A 12,178-nucleotide genomic window follows, 5' to 3' on the forward strand; every position below is an offset into this window, starting at 1 on the left:
TGCTCTTTCGGAGGGTCGGTGCAGACACGGTGGACCAAGTAGCCTCCTTCGGAACGGTGGGGTTTCTGTGTCTTTAAAGTACATGTCCAGTTGCCTTTTGAAACTTCCAGTGGAATCATCTTCCTACACCGGTGAGCGGCATGGTAGCACAGTGCTTCAGAGTACCATGGACCCGGGTTCGATTCCCAGATTAGGTCACTGTCTGTGCGGAGTCTGCACGTTCTCCCCGTGTCTGCGTGGGTTTCCTCCGGGTGCTCAGGTTTCCTCGCACAAGGACCTGAAAGATGTGCTTGGTAGGTGAATTGGACATTCCGAATTCTCCCCGAGTGTACCAGAACAAGCGTCGGAATGTGGCGACTAGGGGATTTTTATAGTAACTCCATTACAATGTTAATGTAAGCCTACTTGCAACACTAATAAAGATCATTATTATTATTACTACCTTTTCAAGCGCCACGATCCAGATATGGGGCGCGATTCTCCGACCCCCACGCCGGGTGGGAGAATCGCGGGAGTGCCGGGCGATACACGCCACGCCGACCTGGCACCCGCATGCGATTTTCCCACCCCCCCAAAACGACGTGTCGCATTTTGCGACAGGCCGCTCGGAGAATCGCCGCTCCGGTCGAGCAGCGATTCTCCGGCCCGAATGGGCCAAGCGGCCTGCCTAATAGGACCGGTTCACGCCGGCGCCAACCTCACCTGGTCGCTGCCGCCGTGAACAGCGCACGACCGCTGCATATGGGGCCTGTGGGAGGGAGGATCAAGCGCCAGGGGGTGCTCAGGAGGGGTCTGGCCCGCGATCGGTGCCCACCGATCGTCGGGTTGGCGTCTCTGAAAGACGAACTCTTTTCCCTCCGCCGCCCCGCAAGATGAATCCTCCATGTCTTGCGGGGAAGCGGAGGGGAGGACGGCAACCGCACATGCGCGGGTTGGCGCTGGCCAACCTGCGCATGTGTGGGTGACGTCATTTAGGCGCCACCGGCCGCGTCATTCAGGCGGCGCCGCTTTGGTGTGGGCGCCAATGCCTGCCGCGCGAGATTGACGTGCCGCCGCACCTAGCGCCCTAGGGGTGGGAGAATAGGGAGCGACGAGTGGCCTCCGATGCCGGAGTGAAACTCTCTGGTTTTCACTCCGGCGTCGGCACTTTGTCTCTCTTTGGGAGAATCGCGCCCATGGTGAATTGGACCAACACCACTCCTCATTTTTGTCTTGAGTTCTGTTCCCAGTTATTTTAACTCTATGTCCTCTGGTGTGCAACCTACTTGCCAGAGGAAACAGTTTCGCTTGACGTGTTCCATCAAAATAATTCATGATTTTGAATACCTCTATTAAATCTCCCCTATAACAATCTCCACATTTCCTCATCCCCATTTCCATTCCAGGAAATCTCCTCTGCACCCTCTCCAAGGCTTTCTCATCCTTCCTAAAAGTGTGGAGCCCAGAGCAGCACACAGTACACCATCTGAAGCCAAACCAGTAACTTTCAAGGAATTAGGATAACTTGTTTATTTTGAACTCTAGTTATAAAGTCCAGGATTCTGTGCACCTTTTTAAACAGCATTACTAATTAATTCTGCCACCTTCAAAGCGATGGGCAGAATTTTCTCATTTTTTTGTGTGAACTCAGGTGGGAAAGGTGGAGGAAAGCCTGCCGGTGGTACTTCTAGCTTTTCCCATCATGTTTTTAAATAGAAGGGGCACAATTAAACCAAAATGGGAACAAAGTCCCATAGCAAGCGCATTTAGTTGTGTGTTTCCCAGCGCTGAACGTGTGCCCGCGCCGCATTTAGCCCCGTTTTCTACACGGAGAAGCTCTGCTCACCGACGCAACCACCGACCCCCTCACCCTCCCACAAGCCTCAACACACAATGGGAGGATCCCTGCCCCACCCACTGCCTGATCATGCATGTTAAAATAATGCCAACTTGGCACCTTGGTACTGCCAACCTGGTACCCAGGTGGCACTGCCAGGTGCCAAGCTGGTACTGCCAGGGTGCCAAGGTACCTGTGCCAGGATACTACCCTGCCCAAAAGGGCATGCACCTTGGGAGCCTTTGATCCCATATGAGACCGCCCATGGGTGCCGTTTCGTCTGGTCACGTTTGTGGGGACCAGTGCTGAACAGCGCTCGTCTGAGGTATCCGTGATGAAGGGGATAGATACCAATGCCTCGGTTACCTTGGGAAACTGCATATTAAAGTAAGACTAGCTTTCTCGCTTTAATATGCAGAGTTGCTAAATATCGCCCACAATGGGCGATATTTACATCGCAACTTCTCGCTAGGTCTTGTTAAATCTCGCAAGGCATTGCGAGCCGAGTAGATCCCAGGAATGGGGTCTCACGGCTTTTATCGGCCACGCTGTGCTGCGGCGAGCTGCTTTTCGGGCACAGCATGGCCGTTGGATCGCACACCTAGACAAATGGAAAGTGAAAGGACAGGCCCTACAACGTCACGGTGGGGTGAGCTCTAAATGAGCACCCCTCGCCAACAAACTTGGCTCCTGACTGAGCAGGAAAGAAGAAGCTGTAAAGAAAGGAAGGTTCATTTCCAGCCTTGGGTGACTGTGTGGAGTTTGTACATCTTCCCGGTGCCTGCGTGGGTTTCCTCCAGGTGCTCCAGTTTCGTCCCACAATCCAAAGATGTGCAGGTTCGGTGGATTGGCTGTGAGCAATGCATGGGTATAGGACGAGGGAATGGACCTAGGTAGAGTGCTCTTTCAGAGCGTCAGTGCAGACTCAATGGGTCGAATGGCTCCTTCTGTACTGTGGAGATTCTGTGATATGAAATATTTGATGATGATCAAAATCGAAAAGAGGAACCCCCTCGCACTGCAGAATCCTTCCCACCTCCCTTGGAATCCCCCCCCCCCCCCCCCCCCCCCCCCCCCCCCGCACCTCCCACAGAATCCACCCAACCATCCATTGAAATTCTCCTCCCTCCCATGAAATCCCCCCCCCCACAGACACGGAATCCCTCACAGCCCCCTTGTCATGACACTGCCCCTGGCACTTCCCGGGCATTGCCCCAGGCATGACCTTCTCCCCTGGTGGATGTACTTAACTGTGCATCGCCGGTGCATTTTGTTTGTCAGTTTGCTGTTTTTAAAAAACCTGTTATAAACCGCGATACCGCAGGGCGTGAGGTGGGAGTGGGATGGATCTCTTAACTGATGGGATGTTACAGTGGAGGCCCGCTAATCATATTAAAATACATTCAAACGGGGTTCCCGATCATTGCATAGTGGGAATTATGGGAGGTTCTTTGCCACCGACCCCCCCCCCCCCCCCCGCTATCCCCAGGCACCGAAAAAGTGGGAGGAAAATGCCCCCCAATGTGTATATAAAGATTAGTAATAGTGATAATAAGGAGTTTCACACAATGTACAGCATCATTTGCTGTTGCATCGCAATATGATGAAAATGGTTCAGAAAATATTACAAAGTATTTATGGCTATTTGATCCAACTGGTCTAGGGTGGTGTTCCTGCTCCACATGAAATTTATTCTAGCCCTCTGTGCCTCACCCTCTCAACAAATCCCTCAATTTATTTTTTCCTGTGTTTATCCAAACTTTCATTGAATACATCTGTACTTTTTGACTCAACTACTTCATGTAGCATTGAGTCCCTAATCATTCTCTAGGTAAAGCTCCTCCTGAATTCGCGATTGGATTTGTCATTGATGGCTTGCTCTTTCTTTCTTCTGCAGCTGGTCAGCATTAAGCGGCTTCCTGGCCCCAAGAATCCAGCTGAGTTGACGTATTATGCCTTGGAGAATGGCGGGGCCTTGCTGGGCACCACTGCAGCCAAAATATTGAATACAGTCGATTCGCAAACCATGGCCTTGGAGTTGGGCTATCGTGTGCAACTCCAAGCGGAACGTAAGTGAGCCTATTATTTTCTCAGTGTCTGTGAGGGGAGTGGGGAGGTGGCAGAAGGCAGGTTGTGTATGTGTGTGTGTGTGTGGTGGGGGGGGGGGGGGGGGGGGGGGGGGTGGCAGGAAATAAGAGCTGAATCCAGCCTATGCTTCACCACTCCTCTGAAATCAATGGGCAGACTTTTGCGCGGCTGAGGTTAGCGCGCGCCTGACCGAGAGGCGCGTTAAATCACGCAACAAGAAGTTGTGAACGTTTCCCGATGTCATTGTGCACGTGCGCGATTTCAAGGTTTGTCGGTGCATGCGTGCGAATTGAACACGCTTACTATGGGACATAATTCCCATTTGGTTAGATCGCGCTCCTCATCAGTCAATGACACTCAACAGACACAGATCATCTAACTTTCTAGTTAGGTTTCTGTTACCAAGTGACTGGAAAACAAGAAACTTCCGAATGTTCCATTGTGTACAATTAAACACCCTGGGCGGGATTCACTGTTCCTTGACACCGATTTCAGAAATATGACACCAAAAGGAGGGGGGAGGGGGCGTGAACTGGCCTGGGGCACATCAGCACAACTCCCCCCCTCCCCCAACTCCACCGTGATACACACCTGTCGCTCCATGGAGTGTGGGCACTGGGTTGGCAGTATCAGCGGGTATAGTCCATGGGATAGAGAATGATGACAACCCACTCTGCGATGAGCTCTGATGCTCCGCATTGTAAGCCAACATCTGACTCCTGTCCACAGCACCACTTTCTTCCACCGATTTCTTAGATGATCCCTATATGCGAGTTGGCCATTCCATCACACGGTCCCGTTGAATCCCTGGAGTGATGTGGCACCTAGGGGATGGGTAGCTGGTGGCCACAGTGGCCAGGGAACCCAGCCATGGCCGCCAGTATGGGTGCTGACAAGTGGTGCAGGATGGGGTTTGTCTGTCCTCCAAATATGGGGGCGGGTAGGGTTATTAATATATGGGATAGGGGTTGGTGCCAGCGATGCAGTCCTGCCTAATCACCCTGGTAGCTTGACAGCCTCCTGAATGTCAATTTCGGAACCAGCGAATCCGGCACTGTTTCTCATTAGAATCAATTGTGTCCCACAGTGGCGCCGGATCTAGCCCCTTAACAGTAGCAGAATTGGTCCAAGTGCAGCACCAGTTTTGCTGTCATGGAATTCCACAAGTTCTGTGCCGGCATCAACACTTTGTTCTCCGAAACGGAGAATCCCGCCTAGTAAGTTTTTGGAGTGAGGCTTTCAAAGAATTCATTTACAGGAGTGGGGCAACACCTGGTCATTTAATTCCTATATCTATTTGCCGTATCCTACCCCCCTCCCCCAATGATCAACCGGTGCAAGTCCAAGTCTGGAATCTTTCCCAACATCTGCCTCATGAATTCTACATCATCCCAATTTGGGGCATAAACATTCACCAGGACCACCGACAACCTGTCCAGCTTCCTACTCACCATCACGAACCTCCCCCCAAATCTGCCACAATATTTCCCACCTTGAAAGCCAGCCGCTTATTCATCAATGCTCAGTCCATTGTTCCTCATGAACTCTGTCCCTCTTCTAGCATGCCAAAATAGTACTCGCGCTTCTGGAAAGTCACCCAGAGGCGAGCCAGGTACAGCACGCTGAACGTCAACTCCTGTTTAAAAGAGGGCTGCCTTGACCTGGTTAAACCTGACCCTCCTCTTCGCCAGTTCTACTCCCAGGTCCTGGTACACTTGCAGCTCGTTCCCTCCCATGTACATTTGCTGAACTTCTTCGCCCATCAGAGGATCTTCTCCTTATCCAGAAAGTGGTGCAATCGCATCACCATCGCCCTTGGTGGCTCGCTCGCCTGTGGCCACTTATCAGCACGCCGTGCGATCAGTCAACCTCCAGAGGCCGGTCAGAGGCCCCCTCCCCCCATCAGCTTCTCCATCATTTTGGCCGTTTATGTGCTGTCCTCTGCATCTTTGATGCCTTTGAGCATCCCACGGGCATGAAGTTCTGTCTTCTGAAGCGATTCTCCAGATCCTTCACCTTCTCTTTCAGCCTCTTTTGGGTCTCCCTTTCACCCCCACCTTGGCCACCAACGAGGCCAACTGCTCCCCCACTGTCTAGTTCACCTGGCCGTGGGACTCCAGCCTCTGCTCCACTCTCTTGTTCCCCGACGGTTCCACCACCTTGCCAAGGTCTTCCAGGGCCTCCTTCCTGTGCTGACAGAACCTTTATATTTAGAACTCCATTAGATACTCCATTGATGACTGGCGGGCAGGGCAACTCCCCTGCCCTCTGCCATCTTATCCTGTCACGCACCACAAAGACTCTCCTGTTCCAGAAGCTCTTTTCTTCTTGCTGCACTCCTAGTTCGGTGGATCCATCCACCAGCCACACCAGAAGAGTAAGACCTTCCACAGGCACTCCTGCACCTCTTGCCATCAAATACTTTGGCCTCGGGCGGGGAAAAGACCACAAAATACTGCTTTGAGCGGGAGCCACCAAATGTGTGACTGCTCACTCCATGGCCGCCACCGGACGTTCCAAGAAATAATCTCCAATACATTCAATGAACACTCCCGCGAGCTACCTTGCCAGTTTGATTAGTCCAGTCTATATGCATATTAAAATCACCAATGATTATTGTTGTACCTTTCTTACAAGCCTCCAATATTTCCTGGTATATAATGTGCCTCACTGTGCAACTACTGTTTGGGGACCTGTAGATTACTCCCACCGGGGACTTATTTTCTTTGTTATTTCTTATTTGTAGCTAGATTGATTCCACCTCTTGATCTCAAGTGCCTCTATCATTTGTCACTGCAGCACTAAACCCTTCCTTTACGAGCAAAGCTACACCACCTCTTTTTCCTTTCTGTCCTTCTAAAATACTGAGTACCCTTGGATATTCAACTCCCAGACCTGGTCTCCTTGTAACCATGGGCTGGATTCTCCGACCCCCCGCCGGGTGGGAGAATTGCCGGGGGGCGGCGTGCATCCCACCCCCGCCAGCTGCCGAATTCTCAAGCACTGGATATTCGGCGGGGCCGGGAATCATGTCGCTCCGGTCAGTTGGTCTCCCCCCCCCCCCCAGCGATTCTCCAGCCCGCGATGGGCCGAAGTCCCGCTGCTGTTATGCCGGTCCCACCGGCGTGAACCAAACCACCTCCCTTACCAGCAGGACTGGCGGCGTGGGCGGGCGCGATCTGGCCCGGGGGGTGCCCCCATGGTGGCCTGGCCCGCGATCGGTGTCCACCGATCCGCGGGCAGGCCTGTGCCGTGGGGGCACTCTTTTCCTTCCGTGTCGGCCATCCGCGATGGCGGAGGCGGTAGTGACCCCCTCCCCTGCGCATGTGCGGGGATAACGTCAGCAGTCACTTTGTGCATGAAGACAGGGTAGCACAGTGGTTAGCACTCTTGCTTCACAGCTCCAGGGTCCCAGGTTCGATTCCCTGCTGGGTCACTGTCTGTGCGGAGTCTGCATGTTCCCCCCATGTCTGCGTTGGTTTCCTCCGGGTGCTCAGGTTTACTCCCACAGTCCAAAGATGCGCAGGTTGGGTTTATTGGTCATGTTAAGTTGCCCTTAAATGTCTTAAAAAAAAGATTTTAGTGTCCAAAAATAAATTTTGTTCTATTATCAAATTTCCCTACTCTTGTATGATTCCTTGATGCATGGGATGTGGGCGTCGTTGGTTAGGCCAGCATTTATTGCCCATCCGTAGTTGCCCTTCAGCTGCAGTCCTTGAGGTACTACCACAGTGCTGTTGAGGAGCAAGTTCCAGGATGTTGCCCCAGCGACAGTGAAAAATGAAAATTTTAAAATGAAAAATGAAAATCGCTTATTGTCACGAGTAGGCTTCAATGAAGTTACTGTGAAAAGCCTCTAGTCGCCACATTCCGGCACCTGTCCGGGGAGGCTGGTACGGGAATCGAACCGTGCTGCTGGCCTGCTTGGTCTGCTTTAAAAGCCAGCGATTTAGCTCAGTGAGCTAAACCAGCCCCTGAAGGAGTGGCAATATATTTCCAAGTCAGGGTGGTGAGTGACTTGGAGGGGAACCTCCAGGTGGTGGGGTCCCAGGTATCTACAGTTCTTGTTCTTCTAGATGATAGTGGTCAGAGGTTTGGAAGGTTGTCTGAAGAACCTTGGTGAATTATTGCAGTGCATCTTGTAGATTGTACACACGGCTGCCATTGTTCGTCGGTGGTGGAGGGATTGAATGTTTGTGGAAGGGGGAGCAGTCAAGCGGGCTGCTTTGTCATGGATGGTGTCAAGCTTTGAGTGTTGTTGGAGCTACACTCATCCAGGCAAATAGAGAGTATTCCATTCCACCCCTGTCTTGTGCCTTGTAGATGGTGGACATGCTTTGGGAGGGGGTCAGGAGGTGAGTTACTCACCGGAGGATTCCTAGCCTTTGACCTGCCCTGGTAGCCGCAGTATTAATGTGGGTAGTCCAGTTCAGTTTTCACACGTTCTGTCCCTTCCTTTTATTGTAACAATCCATCTCATCACTAACCTGTACTCCTACCTTCTCCTTTAACTTTGATTTTAGAATGTTCCATGCAACTGAACCCTCTCCCCCACTATTTAGTTTAAAGCCCTATCACAGTCCTAGGTCTATGATTAATTAGGTCTCTGGTCCCAGCATGATTCATTGGAACAGCTCCCTCTTTCCCCAGTACTGATGCCAATGTCCCATGAATTCAAACCCAGTTTTGCCACACCAACCTTTGAGCCATGCATTTAACTCTTTAATCTTATTGATCCTGTGCCAGTTAGCTCATGACTCAGGTAGTAATCCGGGGATGATTACCTTTTTGGTTCTGCTTTTAAATTTAGTTTTAGTTGCTTGTATTCCTTCAGCAGAACCTCTATTCTTGTTCTTCCTATGTCATTTGTACATACGTGGACCGCTCAACTGGATCTTTCCCTCCCACTCCAAGTGCCTCTGCAATCCAGATGAGATACACCAAACCCTGGCACCAGATAGGCAACACTATCTTCAGGACTCTCGATCCTGGTCACAGGGAACAGTGCCTATGCCCGAAACTATGCTATCCCCCTACCCCCCACTTGAATGGCTTCCTATACCCTGTGTTGTGGTCGGTTTGCTCATCCTGTTCACAGTCGCTGTTCTCATCCACAGAGGGAGGGAGAATCTCAAGTCTGTTGAACAAGGGCCAAGACTCTTACAACCCTACTTCTTGAATTTCTCTACCTGTCTCACACATAGTCACATCCTCTTGTCCCCGACCACTGGCTGACTGCAAGGTAGTTAATTTAAGGGGTGTGACTGCCTCCTGAAACAGTGTCCAGATAACTCTCCCCCTCCCTGATGTGTTGCAGCATTCAAAGCTAATACTCCAGCTCATCAACTATGAGCCGATGTTCCTCGAGCAACCAACACTTGCTCTATATGTGTTCACTAGGAACCACAATGGGATCCATCAGTTTTTACATCATGCAGGGTCAACACGTCATCTGGCCCTGCATCTTTATTTTATTTAACTTGTTTTTAATTTATTTTTAAATTTTCAACTATTTTTAATAATCTAAATTATTTCTCATTTTCACATTTAATCTGAAAGCAATTTAGCATAGGTAATACAAATTAACAGTTACTTACCAGCCAATTAATTTTCTGTTTTCCTGTGACATTACTCCTGAATTGTTTTTCAAGCTCAGCCTGCTGCCCGAGTACAGATGTGCCTCGCAGGTTCGGCTGTCTCCGCTCCGATCCGATCCCGATCCGATCCTCTCCTCTCCTCTCCTCTCCTCTCCTCTCCTCTCCTCTCCTCTCCTCTCCTCTCCTCTCCTCCCTCTGTCACCTAACTCCAGCTACACTCTGATGCAACAAGACAGCTCTCAGGCAGCACTGAAGGAGTCCGCCTTTTATGGCCCCTAATTCAGGGCTTCTGAAACTCGATTAAACAAGTTGCCTAATTAACCAGCTTCAGCTGAGAGCCTGTAAACTCCTGTTTTACAGCTGCAACTAAACGTCAGCCAGTCAAAAGAGTGACTTTTAGTTTACTGCAAAATTTTTTTTTGATTTTTGTTTTTAAATTTAGAGTACCCAATTATTTTTTCCAATTAAGGGGCAATTTAGCGTGGCCAATCCGCCTACCCTGCACATCTATGGGTTGTGGGGGTGAAACCCACGCAAACACGGTGAGAATGTGCAAACTCCAAACGGACAGTGACCCAGAGCCGGGATTCGAACCTAGGTCCTCAGCGCCGTAGGCAGCAATGCTAACCACTGTGCCACCGTGCTGCTCTGTTTATTGCTAAATTAAAGAAGAACCTAGACTTTAGTTTCAAATTAGCCTTAAATTAAATTATTCTTTAAAATTGACCCCTTGAGTTTCCCTGTTTCACCAAATTCCAGCTACAGTCTGATGCAACAAGACATCTAATTCAGTAAAAGATTACATGAATGTTGTTCGAAATATTGGTGAAGGTTTGCATTGTTGGAGGAGATTATCTTTAATCCTTTTGTTCTCCATGTAGCTGTTGTGAAAAGCCCGCCAAACAATTTGTGGATTATCGCTGCTGTGTTGGCTCCTGTTGGCGTGGTAACCATTATCATCATCATTATTTCTGCCGTGCTGTGCCGGAAAAACAAGAGCGAGTTTAAATCCGAGACCATGTCCAACCTACATCAGAGAGCAAAGGTGAGCAACAGTGAGGGCCCCGTGCCTCATTAGATTGATAGAAACAAACTCATTCCCTTTGAACTCAACTTCGCATCGTCTGTAGGAATGAGTTAACCACTGTTCAGTAACAGTGGATGAATGAGCAAGTTGAAGATGATAGAGTGGAAAACAGAAGAATTGACAACAAGAATGATAGCGCAAGGGAAAATGGGATGATAATGGGACAAGTAAATGAACAAAAGATGGGTCTGGGGTGGTGACAATAACAACAGCAAAATAGCAGAAAGGGAGGGAGGTATTGCAAAGAGGAAAGACTTCTGCAATCTGGGAATATGGTGAAGAACAATGGGGAACCCTCATAGTATGAACCACTTTGTTGGCATGATTCGAGAGGAGAATCCCCATTCACCACAAACGCAACCCAAATCTCCCTCATTCCAAGTGGTTCTGGTGCAGATACCCTCCATCACCGGCACCTCATCTCTAAGAAAATAAGAGTAGTCATTAAGGTATAAAGTTATAAAACACAATGTTAAGGCCAGGAGGCTATAAACAATAATGAGAAGCTGTTCAAGTTTGTGTTGAGCTTCATTGGCAATGTAAGATGCTGAAGGTAAAGGATAGCAGTTAAGACTTGCATTATATAGGACATTTAATGCAGTAAAATACCCCTAGCTCTACACGAGAGTGAGATCAAACAAAATACTACAGTGAGACAGATAAGAAGATGAAATGTGATAAGTGGCTTCTCTTCGCTTCTTTCTTGAAAAGAGGCCCGGACAATTCCCTTCCACCACCACTCTCCTCCGCCTGGCTGAACGCGTTCTTTCTCTCAACAACTTCTCCTTTAACTCATCTCACTTTCTCCAAATCAAAGGTGTAGCAATGGGTACCCACATGGGTCGTAGCTACGCTTGCCTTTTTATGGGGTATGTGGAACATTCCTTGTTCCAGGCCTATCCGGGCCACCGCCCACAACTCCTTTACCGATACATTGATGACTATTTTGGTGCCACATCATGCTCTCACCCGGACCTGGAAAAATTCATCAACTTTGCTTCCAGTTTCCACCCCTCCATCACTTTCACCTGGTCCATCTCAGACACTTCCCTTCCCTACCTTGATCTTTCTGTCTCCATTTCCGGCAATAGACTATCCATTAATATCCACTACAAGCCCACTGACTCACACAGCTATCTGGACTACAGCTCTTCGCACCCTACACCCTGTAAGGACTCCATCCCTTTCTCTCAACTCCTTCGCCTCCGTTGCATTTGTTCCGATGATGCCATTTCCAAAATGGTGCTTCGAAAATGTGTTCCTTCTTCCTCAACTTTGATTTCCCACCAACAGTTGATGACAGGGCCCTCAACAGTGTGCGGCCCATCTCATGAGCCACTCCCTCGCCCCCTCCACTCCCTCCCAGAACAAGTTTGGGTCCCCCTCGTTCTCACATTTCATCCCACCAGCCTCCGTACGCAAAGCATAATTCTCCTCCATTTTTGCCAACTCCAGCGTGATGCCACCACCAAACACATCTTCCCTTCACTCCCTCGTGTTAGCATTCCGCAGAGACCGTTCCCTCCGAGACAATCTAGTCCACTCCTCCACCATACCCAGTACCTCTCCCATCACCCATGGCACCTTCCC

The 12,178-nt window shown here is 49.9% G+C and overlaps 1 protein-coding gene across 1 annotated transcript in view; it reads left to right on the forward strand.

Moving 5' to 3' along the window:
* The window catches only part of kiaa1549la (KIAA1549-like a), a 335,236-nt gene that overhangs the window by 164,850 nt on the left and 158,208 nt on the right, over window positions 1-12,178 (forward strand). The window contains exons 10-11 of the mRNA XM_038807890.1: window positions 3,714-3,885; window positions 10,383-10,546. Of these exons, the coding sequence (XP_038663818.1) occupies window positions 3,714-3,885; window positions 10,383-10,546 (336 nt within the window). The remainder of the gene's footprint in view (window positions 1-3,713; window positions 3,886-10,382; window positions 10,547-12,178) is intronic.

This window comes from Scyliorhinus canicula, chromosome 9 (genome assembly GCF_902713615.1).
Source record: "Scyliorhinus canicula chromosome 9, sScyCan1.1, whole genome shotgun sequence".
In the NCBI taxonomy this organism is placed as follows: domain Eukaryota; kingdom Metazoa; phylum Chordata; class Chondrichthyes; order Carcharhiniformes; family Scyliorhinidae; genus Scyliorhinus; species Scyliorhinus canicula.